At 26.6% G+C, this 17814-nt stretch overlaps 1 protein-coding gene across 2 annotated transcripts in view; it reads left to right on the top strand.

Annotated features, from left to right (window-relative positions):
- The first annotated feature begins 6149 nt into the window (after window positions 1-6149).
- The window catches only part of LOC107456447 (Lysosomal alpha-mannosidase II), a 30757-nt gene continuing 19092 nt past the window's right edge, over window positions 6150-17814 (top strand). The window contains exons 1-12 of one of the 2 annotated variants that reach the window (XM_016074312.3): window positions 6150-6520; window positions 6941-7043; window positions 7996-8169; window positions 9151-9344; window positions 10715-10820; window positions 11643-11740; window positions 12253-12324; window positions 12673-12789; window positions 13634-13837; window positions 14754-14811; window positions 16170-16209; window positions 17622-17691. In XM_016074312.3, coding sequence (XP_015929798.1) covers window positions 6431-6520; window positions 6941-7043; window positions 7996-8169; window positions 9151-9344; window positions 10715-10820; window positions 11643-11740; window positions 12253-12324; window positions 12673-12789; window positions 13634-13837; window positions 14754-14811; window positions 16170-16209; window positions 17622-17691 — 1326 coding nt within the window. In that variant the 5' untranslated portion in view covers window positions 6150-6430. Of the gene's footprint in view, window positions 6521-6940; window positions 7044-7995; window positions 8170-9150; window positions 9345-10714; window positions 10821-11642; window positions 11741-12252; window positions 12325-12672; window positions 12790-12847; window positions 12965-13633; window positions 13838-14753; window positions 14812-16169; window positions 16210-17621; window positions 17692-17814 lie in introns of both variants that reach the window. The other variant, XM_043047027.2, reaches the window with a different exon arrangement.

Below are 17814 nucleotides of genomic sequence, written 5' to 3'. Positions count from 1 at the left end.
TTCATTATGGAATCGCTCTTTAGTGAACGTGTCATTCTTATCTTTTTATCTTATGGGTCATTATTATTATCATTTTTTTAGTTTATGTATCATTATTATTATCATTTTTTCATTCGCGAGCAGGTCTTTGGACTACCGAAACGAGGGTGCTAAATCCTCTGCAGAGGATCGAAATTGTGATGACAAATCTTCGAATCATCGTCGGGAATGCTTCCCAGACGGTCGTCAATGGCCCATTGTGCAGCTCTAGTGCGACGTAAATAAATCACAACTACAATTATCATTTTTTTTTTTTTTGCAGTTTATGTGTCATTCATTATTATTCCTTAATGACATTTTAAATTTTTGAGCGTCTGTTAAGTTCAGATTAGAAAGAAGATATTATTCGAAGACTTATTCTAAGACTAAGTTCAGATTTAAGAAAAGAAAATGTACCAAATTATTAACTTTGTTTCACAAAATAATATTCCAATGAGTATTAACTATTATTTTTTATTAATTAAAATAATTGCAACTGGAAAAAATTCTGACCAGAAATATCATAAGTTTGTTACATCTTATTATAATATGTAATCTTAAATTTAAAAACCAAAAATTGAAAATTTTGAAGAAATCAGTAGAATAGTTTAGAAAACCAACTACTTTTAATGCTTAATATTTTTTTATTAACAAAATATGTTTAAGCTATTAGAAAAACCAAAAAAGAGAAATATTTTTACCATCTAAACCTGTTCTTTCTATTGTTCTCTTCTTGGAACATGTAATAAATGGATATTACTATTTCATTTAACCATCATACACGCATATCTTTAATCTGACATAAATTTATATAAATAAAAGGATTTTGCAACTTTAGTTTACGCAATAATCATCATATTTTTTGTCTGTGAGTTGGAATTAAAATGTAGTGAAAGGATTTTGGGCGAAGATGATTCTTATCAATTTCTTTTTGTAGAATCAGTAGAAAAATGTAGAATTACCTGAATTAGTCTAATAAAATAACTGAAGTTTTTTCGCAGAGGTTGGAAAAGGATAAATGTCCTCAAAATGAAACAACAAAATTGCGAAGGCATTAAGAAAAACCGGATTATTCAAAAGTAGTAAAAATACGAATTTCTTAAGAGAACTCATAAAATCTCTTTCACCTGTATGTAAGTAATTTAAAATTTAAGGAGTGGGAAAGGTAATTACAGGTAAACTTATAGTGTAAACCATGAAGTTTGAAAAGCTAAATTTTTTTTCCGAAATATCAAACTTGGAACAAATTAAGGTACGATAACACAGGATTAAGCAGCAAGGAAGCTTTCTTGCAATAATTTATTTGCATTTTGAAATAATGAGAGCATTTTGTCCTCATTTGAAACTTCATGGTTTATCCTATGGTTTACCTAAACTCATTTTTCTCTAAATGTTTAGCTTTAAAATACCAATGGAGGTGAAACAGAAATTTTAATGAAAATATTCACCGGTAGTCAAGAGTCCTCTTAAAAGATTAAAACACTTTCGTATAAACTTAATACTTTAGGCGTCTCGATATTACGTGATTTTCCAACTCTCCACTCTTTCCTCCTCTCCATTAACATAATTTCGTCAAATAATGCTTTTTTCCTTCACAAGTGTATTCTAACTTCTCCTTTTTTTTTTTTTTTTTTTTTTTTTTTTTTTTTTTTTTTTTTTTTNTTTTTTTTTTTTTTTTAATAACCGTCGTTGAACTGCTGATCCAATTTTTGGTTTTACGACTTCTAATGTTCAACTCCGTAGCCTTGTAATTTTGAACCCAATCCAGAAGTCAAGGGAACTCCTCGATTAAGTATTGGGAGAAATTTGCTTTCGTAGAGGACTTTTTGGTGGAACTAACCCTCATTTACGTTACATGGAGGGGAAAAACCATGAAACCCTTATGGTAAGCCTGACGGCAAGGAGACTCTAACACATAATCCGTTTACCACAGAGGATATTTTACATAAGCACTGTGGTCGGTGTGAGCCGGTTGCGGAATTCTTTTCGACCAGCCATCGCTGAAATTCGAACTCGTTGGAAGGCAAACGCTCTATCCCATGAGCCACCACGGCTTCCAACTTCTTATTAAAATGTACTGCCGTACCGTAAGGAGAAAAAAAAAGGAGCAAGATCCAACGAAACCATGGTAACGGAGTGGGGAAAAGTGTAGAGAATGGGGAAATCGCTTAACCTTTAGATACCTATTCCTTTTAGAAAGAGTATAACCGTCTTCATGCAAGCAGGCTGATAATTTTTGTGATCCTGCCTTCTCTTTTGCTTTTGCGTAAAACTTAGTTTATTTCACCATTTGGTTTCATCAACTTGAGAAGTAAAAGTTGTTTGGAGCGAAGCAGCTCATTACTGCTTTTGCGTCACTTAACTACGTCATTTTCATTAGAAAAGGAAATTGAAATGGTTAAACCTCACCACTCATGCACGCATGTAATTTCACAGAATTTATTTTTTGAATTATTTTTATTTCCGTAAGAGATTGAATAATTTAAGACATTAGAAATAGGTAAAGATGGACAGAGAGACCTCTTGAATTTTATCCTCTTTGTTGTGCTGTTACTACTCAGTTACCCGAGTGAAATAATTACCTAGCATGATATCAGTGTTATCTGCGCCGCTGTGAAATATTACTTGTTACTTCATACTATGATAGCGTAGTATGTCTAGTTGAGATAATTTTTCTAAAATTATTAACTGAAGTTTGAAAACAATGCATTTGTATTGACACGCAAGTAGAAAATCAGATTTATTTCCATATTATTCCATCCACCCATATTTTTTTTTTTAATTAATAATATCATAACACTGATTTTATTTCGCGAATTTGTGGAGCATATATATATACAAATCTTATCCGCCGCACGAACTAAATTAATAATATTAATTTTTTTTATTTTTTATCTTAAGGCAAAAATAAATAAATAAATTGAAAAATATATTAAACTTATCATCAGAAAATGTTTAATCAGAGCTAATTTTTAACTGTAATCGACCATATATACAAGCCTCTAGTTACTAACAAATTTTTTATTAACGATTTTAAATATTGTTCAAAACATATGTAGAAATATATAAAAACAAAAATTTGTAACCTATAAATTTAGAGGAAAAAAAATCATTTTCATGCTCCCTTTTAAAACAAAATGTAAGTTTTTCTCCTTAAAATGACTTAAATTGTAAATGCATACAGGGTGTTCTGTAATGTCTGCCCTTCCTACACATTTTTAGAAACCTTGTCAAAAATGAAGTCAAACATGTCTGACACTAGGAGTCGAAAGTATTTAATCAAAAAGGGAACAAACAAAATTTCTAATGAAATTTATTGAATTTCTACTGAAGATGAAGACAGCATAAAAACATCAAAATCTGTTTGAAAAAAAGACTTGAGACATTTCTAATAGCCGATTTTCAAATCCTTGTTCTCACCGTTTCCTCCAGCAATGAAATAGGTTAGATGATTTTAGTCCCGTCTTTCCATAGTAGTTATTTGTTAGGTTTTGGTAATGTTTTCATTTTTCCTCATTTAAATATTACTTTCCACATCCTAATGTGCTCTTTATTCTACCTTATTTCTCAGAAGGATTCTAAAAACATACATTAAAGATATTGGACTTAATCTAACTCTCTTTTTGATCATAGAAGTCTTTGAACATAGGCTAATAAACGAATTCTTAAACGATTCTCCTTAGATAACATTTTTTTTGTTGTTGTTAAAAGTATACTTAAACATTAGGGTTCGTGATTAAAAAAAATTACGAGAAATACATTTAAAATCTATTAATCACGTGATTTTATGTAATGTTTTCTTTTTTCTATTGACAAAATAATTACTGAAAAAAATCATTAAATGTTCATTATTTTCAATTTCATCCAGACGAAAATTATGCCAAGGTAAGTTTGAAATTATCATTTTATAGCATACGACCTCAATGATGTTAACACTGACCATCTTGCATTGTTCTAGAAAACAATAACATTCAAAATATCATTTCTATAATAACGTTCTAGTTTATTATTATGATTATTTTTTGAGAAATTTATGAGCTTATTTCCGTTTTATAATTCTAATAAATAAAACGTTCTTTTTTTCTTTTAGAAAATTAAGCAGAACATAATGTAAAAGCAGGAAAAATGTAGTTATATTTCACAGATGATCGTTTTAATAATATTTGAAAATATACGCTTAAAGTGTTATAAATGTTCTTTTTTATTTCACACGCAATCTAAAAATGTACAAAAATCTCAGAGCTATAAACGGATAGTGCTTCTTTTAAACAAACTAATTAAATTACTGTGCTTTTGTATGTGTGTTTTGATTAATTGTTAGATTCACTCCTTTCTAACTTTTTAAAAAAGTTTTTATTTTAATGGCAGAGAAAATCTCTTTAAATGTTTTGTGGTCCAAAAATATTTCAAGTTCTATTCTCAAAATTATATTTCAATTGTTAACCTATTATTATTAAATATTCTAAAATGTGTAGTTTCAAATACCTAAGATCTCATGTTTCGAAGACTTTACTCCTCAAAATTTCTCAAAATAATGATTTTTGTAAAGCTTAATATATTTTTTGAAATAAGAAAATTAGCAATTTCTATATTCTGTTTTATAGAATGTTACATTATAGTTTTATTAAAGCTACGTTGCCATGAAAAAATACGCAAAGAATTTAAAAACGTCAAATGTCGTTTAAACTTTAAACATTGTTTCAATAAATAAATCATGAGATTTATTATGCGATGTTTATGCATAAATTATTATTTTATGACATATTTTTGAATCTATAACTTAACAGCTTCGTGGAAGAATATTCAATTTAAGCATATTAACTCTAAACATGAATAGAAAACATGGAGAAATAAAATATGTGGTCTTATTTGCGCTTGTCTAAAGTAGGAAAGAAATTTTTATTCAATGCTGCCTATTTTTATAACTATTTTTAAGCGATAATTTTTTCTGTCAATTAACGAAAATTAAGAAAAATTCTAAAATAAAACATACAAAATATTTTTAAATATACGATATGTATAATACAATAAATAAGAACCATGATGGCTCACGGGACAGAGCGATCGCCTTTCAATGAGGTGAACCGGGTTCGAGTCCCAGTCAAGGCTGGTCGACACGAATTCCGCATCCGGCTTGAACAGATCACAGTGCTGACGTAAAATATCCTCAGTGATAAACGGATTATTGGTTAGAGTCCCCTTGCCGTCAGGCAAACCGTGGGAGGTTTTCATGATTTTCCTCTCCATGTAACGCAAGTGCGGGTTAGTTCCATCAGAAAGTTCTCCACGAAGGCAAATTTCTCCCACTACTTGATCTAGGATTTCCCTTGCCTTCTGGCTCAGGTTCAAAATTACAAGGCTACGGAGTTGAACATTAGAAGTCGTAAACACAAAAAATTCGATGAACTGTTCAACGACGGTTATGAAAAAATACAATAAATACATGTTATTTATACAATGCATATAATATTATTAGGCATTTTCTAAACAATTCATGAAATAATGAGCTGCTTCTTTCTTGCACAAAGAAAAATAAATAAAACATTTGTATTTGCGAATAATATTGCTGACGTTTTGTGAAGAATTTCTCACAAATTTCAACAAAATGATTATTTTGTTGACAAAAATTAAAGTAGATTATGTTGTGATAATCTTCGCTTATGTAATACTTCTTATTAGGGGCTGTAAGAAACGAAATCTGGTTTTAAAATATCTTCAATTTAGAATGTATTTCATTATAATTTTATCAATACCTATAAATAATATGTTTGTTTAAATGTTTGGATCCTTACCAAGTTGGATTGTTGCATTTATTCATTCATCCGATCATTTTTTTAAAAATATAATTTAGTTAAGCGAATAAAAACGAAAGCTGTTACAACAACTGAAAATACTGAAGAACGCTAATAAAAATTTATAATAAATTATTTTTAAAAACCAGAAATGCATACTTGAGGATTTAAATTTAAGTCAAATTATATAGTGCACGGGTTTCCTTATTTTTTTTTATTATTATTATTTTTAATTTGTTTATCGTTACAAATTGTCTTTCGATTGCTGTAGAATTTTCGCACTTACGCAAATTTTTATTTTTTTAACTTATATTTAGAATCGATCACATTGCGATATATTCGAACATTGGCGATGTTTGTTGGCGCTAAATTTCAACTTTTAACTCCTGCCTGTAGACGTTCGTTAAAAATAAAGCACGTGATATAAACAAACAGAACTTTGTTTTGTTTCTGTCGGCTTTTGATCCTGTTGTCAAGTTAATCCCGATAAGTGATTTTTAACTGATTGGTTATCTGAAACAGAAAAATAAGAGTGATTTGATCGAACCTACTTGATCAGTGTTGCTCTGATCAAAAGTTTTTTCAAAGCGCGTATATGAACTAACAATTTTAAATAAATTATGAAGTGGCTCGTTTTTTTATCCGTCACAATTGCTTTTGGTGTTGCTAAAGGTATTCCTGTTAAAGAAAACCTTAAATACGACTATCAGGTATGTTCAAATTATGGTTTTTGTATGTTTAGAAATGGAAATTTGTTTTATCAAGCTATTCTGTTGCTGAGGAACTTTTATTCTACGTAAATAACAACGGGGCATTTAGTCCATTGGTAAACCTACTGTTCTAACAATGTAGAATTTACTTATGTGTGATACCAATATGTAAAATGCAGAATTGTTTATCTGTGGCTTTTGATAATCTTGTCATTTTTTGTGATACCAATATGTAAAATGCTAAATTGTTTGTTTGTGGCTTTTGATAATCTTGTCATTTTTTAGGATACCAATATGTAAATTGCTAAATTGTTTGTTTGTGGCTTTTGATAATCTTGTCATTTTTTGCGATACCAATATGTAAAATGCTAAATTGTTTATTTGTGGCTTTTGATAATCTTGTCATTTTTTTCTTTATAGAACTGCCCTCAAGGGGAAGATGATAAGCTTAATGTGCATTTAGTATGCCACACACATAATGATGTTGGATGGTTAAAAACTGTTGATCAATATTTTTATGGAGGTAAAGTAGATAATTTCTATTGTTTATTAATTAACTTTATATTTAAGAAAGTTGATCTACTTTTTGTAACAGCTGCTTTCAGTTAATCACAACATTAAATTCTTTTCGACTGGTTTCTGGATATTTTTTTGTCCCCGTTTCTCCCTCTTATAAATTAGAGAAAAAAGAATAAGGACATTTCTGTATCGTGATCTGTTGTGTCACCTACAATTGCCAAGGCGCCAAATAAATTTTACTCTTGCACAAAAAAAAAAAAAAAACGGAAGAAAAGAAAACTTAGAGTTTTGCATGAAGTAGGCTACAAAGTCATACCTTTCAAGTTAGTCCTCTTCTGTGATGTTTCTTTTTAGTTTCTTGCAGGCTGTTGCCAGGAAGTTGCCGTGACTTGATGTTGATTCAACTCATGGCATCAAAAATCCTCTCAAGTCATGGCTTGGAAAGATTTTCGCAGATTTTCGCTTCCCAAGCAAACCCAGCTTGTGTTAGTTCGTAATGTAAACAGTTTGTTATAACAGATCTCAGTATCAGCAAATCTGTTGCAACAGATTTTCAAGCAATGATCAATAATTTTTTCCCCACAAAACTTATCTTCTCTTTTTTTAAAAAATTAGTCGATTAATATATTTATTTAAATGATCAATACATTGCTAGTTATGTACTTTTTTTTCACAATTATGCACCTCATTTATTTGTCGAATGATAAGTTTGGCAACAACTTATTTCATTTTTTTATGACTTTGTAAGTTAATTGTGGTGACTTATAGATAGCAAATAGTAATTTTATTAAAATATGATCGCAATTTAAAAGTAAGCCAAAACTTTATTTAAATAATATGACATGCTATTTAGCCCTTAGTCATTTTACTATAAATTTTTATGTACTTTTCTAAAATAAAGTGTTTCTAATTTTTTAAGGTCTCATTTATACTCTTTATAATGTTTATTATTTTAGCTAATCAATCCATTCAGCGTGCTGGTGTTCAGTACATACTTGATTCAGTGGTTCAGTCTTTATTACATGATCCAGCAAAAAAGTTCATTTATGTTGAGACTGCTTTCTTTGCTCGTTGGTGGAGGGAGCAGCACGATTCTGTACGCCATTCCATAAAGAAATTGGTATGCAATGGTAAGACTTTTTTTTTCATTATATAATTTGTTATAATTAATATACTGTAAATTTAAAATTGATCTTTTTTAAGAAAATACATAATATTAAAGTTTTTTTCTTCATCCCAGAATTTAAAAATGTGTCCCTATTTGATATAAAAATTTACTATTATAAACATTTTTTAATGGATAATCACAACTAGTAACATAGTATGCAATGCAATAGACCATTTAAAAACTTGTCTGTTTTGTTATATTTTTTACTGCTTTAAAATATATATGTATATTTACAAAGTTGTAAACTCGAACATACATTTTTGATTCCAGTGTTTGCTTTGATTTTAAGTGCACTACATTTGTCGCTCTTGTATGTCACCTTTAAAATGTGGTCATTTAAAAATTTTCTTAATATTAAAAATACATTTATTCCAAAGTTGTGATTTTTAAGTTAAATTTCAAGGATTTATGCTTTAAATTTCATAGATTATTTTAATATTTTTGTTTTAAAAATTTATTTACTATTGAAAAGTTATAAATATATTCAGTTATTCATAATTTTGCTACAATTAACCATAATTTCTACATTTAAAATTCTTTAAAAGTTCAAATCAAATTCTCGATAACGAATTTGATTCTGACATTGTACCATACCATATTGTTCCATACCCATGATTACCATATATATAACATTAATTTGTTGAAAATGTCTGCTCTTTTTTGAATTTATAAATATATTTATAAATTTTTGAATAATTTTCAATATCTCAACTATAATGTTTTTTATTTTTTTTCTTTAATTTTTATAATGAAATTCTTTTGTTTTCCATTAAAAAAGAAAAAAATAACTATTAGGTTGAAAATTTGTGTAACAATATATACTAACAAATTTGCAATACAATGTTATTCCAGTATTATTTAATTTGTCTCTTGCATCAATAACTTTAATGTAACTATCTAATCAGTACTTTTTGCTCTAATTGAGTATGTACTAAAATTTCAGGACAATTAGAATTTATTGGGGGTGGATGGAGTATGAATGATGAAGCGGCTGCACATTACAACTCAATTGTTGATCAGATGACGTACGGACTTAGAATTTTAAATGATACATTTGGAAAATGTGGTGTTCCAAAAGTAGCATGGCAGATTGATCCATTTGGTCATTCCAAGGAACAGGCATCATTATTTGCTCAGGTAAAAGTTTATGACAAGTTATACTTTGTAATTATTTTACTATCAGAAGGAATCTAAGAACATGTGTTAAATCATTTTTTAAAAGAAAATTGAATGTACAATTTACATTCGGACCAGTTTGAAATTGTGTAACCATGTACTATTTCTATGTATAATATTCAACACTTAATGAGTAACTCAACTCTTCCTAGTATTCTTCTCTTATGTCACTACCAAGTTTTACTGAGCATTTGTAACATCTGTACCAAGTTTTACTGAGCATTTGTAACATCTGTATAAATTTTTACTGAGCATTTGTAACATCTGTACCAATATTTACTGAGCATTTGTAACATCTGTACCAAGTTTTACTGAGCACTACCAAGTTTTACTGAGCATATGTAACATTTGAGCATTTGCAACATCTGAAAACGTCCTTTCTCCTGTTTTTTTCTTTTTGCTAAACACCAGTTCTATCTCCTGTTATTAATGAGAAAGTAATATATTCAGGAGAAATTTCTATATAAAATTGTCCAAATGCAAAATGGTTCTTAATCTACCTAACTTGATGTAAGTTTGTTTGTTTTATGCTTAATTTGGATCTAAATGAAGAAAATAATTCAGAATTTCAAAAATAACTTTTCTGCAGGAAAGTTTTTGCATACTGCAGCTATTTTTTGTAACTTGACTTATAGAATATGCAATAAAAAGGCTATTAGTTTTATTATCTCTCAAAATCTGTAACTACCAATGATATAAAATGTCATATTTTCCCTGGAATGAATATAGCTGTTAAAACTTAATTCAACAATTGTGTTTAAAATTTAAAAAAAAATAAGTATTGAAAAATTTATAAATTTTAAAATCAAACATATTATAAAATTGTATTTATGTATGTACTTGCCATAAAAATGATTAGACTGTAAAAAGATTATTGTGCTAAAAATTGTCCCATACCATTCAATTAATTTCAATTTCTTTTCTATTGACATTTCTGTTTTTTAAAAGTAAATTGTATTTCAGTTTCACACAAGCAAACAATTTATGAATGTATATACACAAAAAGTTATGCCAAATACTTTTTCATGTTCATTAACAATTTTAGTACAATGTTAATTAAAATAGGTGAAAACATGCAAAGAGTTACTAAAATTTTCAACTTTTAAATATGTTTTAATCTAATGACTACTGGTATATATATATATATACCTCTCAAGTCATNTACTGTATATATATATATATATATTTATTTATTTTTTTTTCATTTGCTACCTGATGATTTGTTGTTTTTTGTTCTAAGGCCATATATTTTCATTTCATTGACTTTTTGTCATATGTCTTAACATCATTGCACATAATTATAAAAATTATTAATTTTATTTTAATTATAGATGTACTTTGATGGTTTGTTTTTCGGTCGTTTAGACTATCAAGATAAAGATAAAAGGTTGCAAACTAAAACAATGGAACATATTTGGAAACCTAGCATAAATTTAGGTTTGAATTGCTTTTTTGAACTCTGAAAGAAATTTGATATAAAGTGTAATTATTTTATGCATTATTTTTATGTTGCTGATTTATCTTACTAATTATTAATTTAGTTAAAATCCATTGATCTCTTACTATATTATTATTTCTTTTTCTTAATCTAATTATTAGTTTTGAACTATATTTTATTAAAATCTTGATTTATAAATTGTATCAAAACTTTATGAATTGTGTAGATATTCTGATAAATGATGATTTGAACCAAAAATTAACTAGGCATTTATACTTCATAGTGTAAATTTAATCGCAGTGAATGAAATATAATAAAGGATAACTAATAAGTACTAAATAAACTTGATGTTTAGCAACATAAGCAAATAAAATATATTTAGCATAGACCTTTTCCTATGAAACATAATGATGTTATGTTTATTTTTTTTTCTCCATTTTTAGAAAAAGGGAGAAAAGATTACTTTCCTTTGTGATCTAACACTTTTAAATATGATATAGGAGATCAGTTATTAAATTGAACTCTCTTAAGACAGATGGATCAAAATTGTTTAATTAAAATGTAAAAGGATTTCATTTCATAATGTACATTTTAAAATACATAAAATTCATTTTTGTTCTATTTCCATGATACACAAGATAAAACTATCTTTCGTCTGCACAAATAGAAAAAGTTTTTTTTAAAAGAAATTTTGCTTAAAAGTAATAATTTTTGTTGTAGTTTAAATTTTTTTTTTTTATATAAAATTGCAATTGTTTAAATTGAATGTAATAATTACTTACCTTTTATAACTTTTAGGTAATATGTTTTTTTTATTGTAGGTGTGAGAGCTGATTTATTTACTGGAGCATTACCAAATTCATACAGCCCTCCAAATGGCTTTTGTTTTGATATACTTTGCGATGACCCACCAATAATGGTATTTCTTTTATGTAATTTTGATTTTTTTTAAAAAAGCAAATGATTGAATTCAATATTTTACAGATAATTGATGTTTTTAAACACATTTAATTGTTCCTTACAATGCTTTCTTACACATTTAATTGTTCTGTCACATTCTGATCTCACCCCTGTATATTGACCTCTTATTGATCTTAAGAATTGCTTTAAGCAAATTGGATTAGAAAAGAAAACAATTAGATTGGATTAAACTATTTGATTGGAAAATATGGAGTTATATATGTTAATTGTATCTATGTTAACATATTAATGTTAATTTTATATATATGTTAATGTATGTTAGTTATATATAATTATATATGTTATTTTATGCTTAATGTTAATTTATATTTTATTTTTGAGATGTCACAAAATAATAATATGCAATTCAGAAACAAATTTTTAGATTAAAAATGAGCAATTAATTTTCTGTTGACTACTTTTATATTTTATGTTTATTTTTATAAACATTTTCCCCTCCTTTTATTCTAGGATGATCCAACATTGAAGAATTTTAACGCTGATCAAAGAGTAGCTGAATTTATAAACATTGCTGAAAATCAGGTTTGTTCTTTTTTAAATATGCGCTATTTCTTTTGCTTTTCTTACATTTGCAATGGATATAAATGCTTTTATATATGATAATGAAAGTACAAATTTCAATTTCATTTTTGCTTTCTGAAAAATATATAATTTTTCTGTAAACTAATATTTTATTTACATTTTGGAAATTTTTTTATATTTCAATCTAGCATGACTATTTCTTGTTCTTACACTCAATTTTAAGTTGATAGTTAACTTAACTTGTAAACCTATAAATAATATATCATATAGTTTCCATACTACTCATGTGCATGGCTGTCATTTACTTCTTCCAATTAATCTCAACTTCATAGCTAACTTTTCTTGCAGGCTAAATACTATGCCACTAATCATATAGTCATGACTATGGGGAATGATTTCAATTATCAGAACGCTGCTGTTTGGTTTAAAAATTTGGACAAACTTATATTGCATGTTAATGAGAAGGTATGTGTAATTTTTTAAATGTTATAATTTGTGTATTTTTCTTCACATATTTCAATAGGCTAAATCTTATGCTACAAATCATATTGTGATGACTATGGGAGAAGATTTTCAATATCAAAATGCAGCTGTTTGGTTTAAAAACTTGGATAAATTAATAAAATATGTCAATGAAAAAGTAAGTATGTATCGTTGAAATATGGATTTGTGTATTCTGTATTAAAATGTATTTGTTTTTTCGTATTTAAATATTTAAAAAAATATATTTTAGTATTTAAGAGATTTCTTTTAAATAATATTTGTTCATAGAAACTCAAATTTTTCATTTGTGACATTAATTTCTTTATTCTTATTATTTATGGATAAGATTTAGTATTGTGCATCAAATTGTTATACATCGAAGTGAATGTTTTTGTAAATGAATTTTTACCTTTTAAATATTAAAATAATATTTTTTCGTGTAAAACTTCTCAGATTGACAAAGGATGACAACGTTTAAATCTTTCTGATTCAGATTTTCAACTCAGAGTAATTTTTATCTTTGTGTGTTATCCTTAATGTTTTATTTTCACTGAATATTTACCACAAGTTTTATGTTTTTTTAAATAAATGAGGTGATAAACAAAGTAAAACTTAATATTTCCACTTCTCTTAATTTGGACATTTTTTCGGTTACTTATTAAGTAATATTTACTTCCAATTTACTACAGGTTTTAGATTTTTACAATAAAACTAGATTTAAAAAATCCTTAATATTTTTTTTACTTTTAATTCAGAGTAATTTTAATGTTTGTTTATTACTTAATAATATATTCCATTATTTTTTAATAACATTTTTATTCCTTAGCAATCCAATGGTAGCCGTGTGAATGTATTTTATTCTACGCCTTCCTGTTATTTGAATGCTTTGAATAAAGCTAATCATTCTTGGACAGTTAAGACTGATGACTTTTTACCTTATGCAAGTGATCCTCATGCTTATTGGACTGGTTATTTTACAAGCAGACCTGCTTTGAAACGTTATGAAAGAATCGGAAATAACAAACTTCAGGTGTGCTCTATTTTATTAACTTTATCAATCTTTCTTAATAACTTCAATAGTTGCAATTTTAATTATAAAATTATAATTCTTAGCTGTCTGATTATCAAGAATCACATGACAAGACATAGATAATTATATTATTATTACATAAGATTTTTAATATATATTAGATGCTAGTTTTGTTCATAGTTTAGGTTATACGATCATGAAATTTGAAAACATGAATCAAAATTTTTTGAATTGAGTGACACAAGTGCATGATATTTTGTTGTAATACTCGACTTTATGAAATGTATAATATTTTATTCTTAAATTCTCTTAGTTTTTAAAAGCATTTTTGTAATATCTGTATAGTAATTAAACTCAATAGCCGAAAAAAAATATATTTGTTTAATAAAGACGTTCAATATATATATAGCATGTGCCATTTAGTTGAATTAAAATGGTAAAACTCATGATACATCTCTTTCTGTCTGTAGAATAGTTTTGTTGCAAACTGAGCACACTGTGTTGCATGGTGTTTTTCTCTATGAAAAACCGATAAAAATTTCTGTGGTATACATCACGTGCAGCTTCATTTATTATATATTTTAGCTAATTTATGAGCTCCGAATAGGAAATATATTTAGACTAATGGAATGTTATTGAGTTATATGATTATAATTTTTAAGTAAATCAAATATATCAGCTGTTATGAATATATTAAACAGATATGCAAAAGTTAAATAGGTTATAAAATTGCTGCTTTAGGCTTACCCTTTTCAAAAGAAATAAATGAAATATTAGAAAGGAAATATAATGAATAATATATGAGATATATAATTTCTGTGCTAATTTAAATGCAACTATTTTGCATCAACCAAATCACCATTTAATAATGATTTCAATTTAATATATTTAATTGTCAGTTTCCTTTATCCTCTAGGTTTGTAAGCAGTTGGCAGCCAGGACAGATATTGAAGAAGTTACCTTACATTTTATGAGTAATAATATACTATTTATTTACCCTTGATCAAATTTTTCTTGGGATTTTTAGTATGTAAAATGTTTATCATTTTTATTTATTCAATGTTACATTTCTATTTGATGAATAATAAGTTTATTATAAATATTACAATTTTCTCCCCTACTGGTTTTAGGACTTGCATTTATTTTGTTGGTTCTCAATACTTTCATTACTTTAAGAACTTTGATTTCTGTTAAAGAGATTTTTAGACAAATATAACATTCTGCTTTTAATCGCATAAAATGCTGATTTTTGAATATAAAACTTCAAACTTTGCTTTGTTTCTATTTCAAGATGAAATAGCTAAATCAAATACTAAAATGTATAATTAGCGATTATTCAATTTTATCTCTTAATGTTTTTTTAAATTATTTCTTTTAAATTGAAGAAGAAATCAGGTTAGCAATTTATAGTTTAATTAAAGCCTTAATATAGTTTTTATTAAAAAATTAAGTTAGCAATTAATTATATTGTTAGATGATTTTTTGGTAACAGTTTAGCTGAGTAATTTTAGTTCAATTTTGTCTAAGGCATCAATACTCAGAGTGTTCAAAGCAGAGGAGAAAAACTTGTGAGGGAAATAATTTAAATTAAGGGATTTAGATTTTTTTTTAATGGAATAATTGTTATCAGTGTTAAAAATTAAAATGTACTTCTATGCTTTCAAAGAAACCTTATGTTACTAAAATGGAACCTGACTATTTTGGAAATCAGTTGCCTATAGAGATTTGTAGCATTTTATTGATATTTTAGAAGATTAGAATATTTAGTTTTCAAAGTTTATATTAATTCAGTAGCTCTCAACATTTTTACTTCCCCATTTCTCCTACAAGATATGGAAAATTTTAAAAACCAATTAAGTTAAAATTTTTAAAATGATTTTATAGAAATTAATTAAAAAATAAAGGAGTAAATAATTTATTAAATAAATAATTTATTTGCTTATTTTTTATATTATATGTAGAATTTTTGAAAATATTAATGGAATATTTATTTCTTTTCAAATAAAGAATTGTTACTCAAATGATTAAAAAAAATGGTTAAAACGAAAAGTTAAATGAAAAGAAATAAAACCTGAAATAACCATAAAATAAGAAAAACTTTGAGAGAAATATTTTTATAACTTTTAATTCCAATCAAAACAGCTTTTGACATTTAGAGATGGTTTAGGGAATTGTTTATTTTTTCCAAATTAGTGTTATTCATGGAAGTTTATTTTCTCAATTCACATTAAAAATATTTATATGAAATTTTTAATGTTATAAAATATTAGGTGTTATTTTCATTTTGAAATAATTTATTTTCTCTGATATATTTTTCTTTATAATCTTTTAGGAGAAGCTATGGGAATCATGCAGCATCATGATGCTATAACGTAAGCAATTTTAAAATAAATAATTGTTAACCATCCTAAAGCTACACTTTAATATTTACTATTGTTAGATGTTCTTATAATTTCTGATGGGAATGTTTATCCTTTATATTTTATTTTTCTCAAAGCATTATGTAAAGGATAAACATTCTCATCAGAATAATTATAAACATTCAGGGGTGACTGTATTCCAAGTGTACCCCGGAATTCCGGGTTCGCGAACTTCCGCAAATCAAGAACTTATATTCTGACTGAATTTTCACGGAGTCCCACAATCCAAAATTTAAATTTTTTATCTTTAGCGAAATTCCGTTGCTACATTTGCATACATATTCTTCTTCAACCAATTGTCGGAAATCCACTTATTTGATTCCTTTCGTTTGATGGATTTCGCTAATCTGCTAATATCAATATCGATTTATTCAATATCGCGATTTTTCTTTACGTGTTTTTGAAATTTAATATCGTGATTTGTATTCGCATGTTTTTAAAATCCAATTACTCGATTTGTATTCACGCAAGCTTAAAATTTAATGTTGTGATTCGTTTTGATGCGTTTTTAAAATCTAATATCGCGATTCGTATTCACACGATCTAAAAGTTTCCTATCATGATTTGTATTTTCGCATTTTTAAAATTCAGTATCGTGATTTATATTTACACGATTTTAAAATCCAATATCGCAATTCAAATTCACGTGATATTAAAACTTAATATTGTTATTCCAGCAGCTAAGTTCTTTTTTTAAAATAGTTACTATAAAGGTGTGATATACTTCATTGGTAGTAGCTTTAATTGTAAATCGTAGTTTAAAAAATTTATGTTAAATATGAAACATGTATGGTATATAGATTTATTTCTTGATATTGTGTTTTTGCACATAACATTTTCATGGTTTTCACTTTGTGTTACAAATACCCCTGAATATTAAAGATGGAAAAAAAATTTAAATAAATCCTAGATTAGACCAACATTTCTTTACACTTGTAAGCAGTTTTCTTTTGTTTCTCTTAAATATTAGTCTTTATTATATGAGTGAATATAAAACTTATTTGGTAGGAGCTTGAAAATGTAAATTAGTAATAAATGTTTCAATTTGTGTCTGATTTTTCTTTTATTATTTCCCACCTCTTTTTTTTTTATGTCTTTGCGCATGTTTAAGTCTAAACTTTTTTTTAAAAAATATATCTAGTCCTTGATTTTTATCAAATAACACTGTGTTAAGAAACTGCTTAATGATTTATATATATATATATTTTGTTCTAATGTTATGTATGTTTTATAAATGTATGTTTTCTTAGTCTTGTGAAATAATGATTTCTGTTGGTACAGTTTCTTTCAAAGCTATTGTTCGTTTGAATTGTTTTTGTTTTTTTTGTTGATATTTCAAGATAATCAATTTTAAACTTTTCTAGGGGTACAGCAAAACAACATGTTACCAATGACTATGAAGAAACTTTAGCCAGTGCTATTGAAAGTTGTCATGTAAGTAATTTAAAATGTTTTATTATTATTATTATGAGTTAAAATGTGTCTTGTTATTATATATAAAAATATTATTCATAAATATTAGTCATCATTGCATATAGTTTCCAAACTATATAAAAT

Source organism: Parasteatoda tepidariorum, chromosome 6 (genome assembly GCF_043381705.1).
Source record: "Parasteatoda tepidariorum isolate YZ-2023 chromosome 6, CAS_Ptep_4.0, whole genome shotgun sequence".
Lineage (NCBI taxonomy): Eukaryota > Metazoa > Arthropoda > Arachnida > Araneae > Theridiidae > Parasteatoda > Parasteatoda tepidariorum.
Note: the sequence above shows the minus strand (reverse complement) of the source record. Positions and strands in the feature narration are given on the sequence as shown.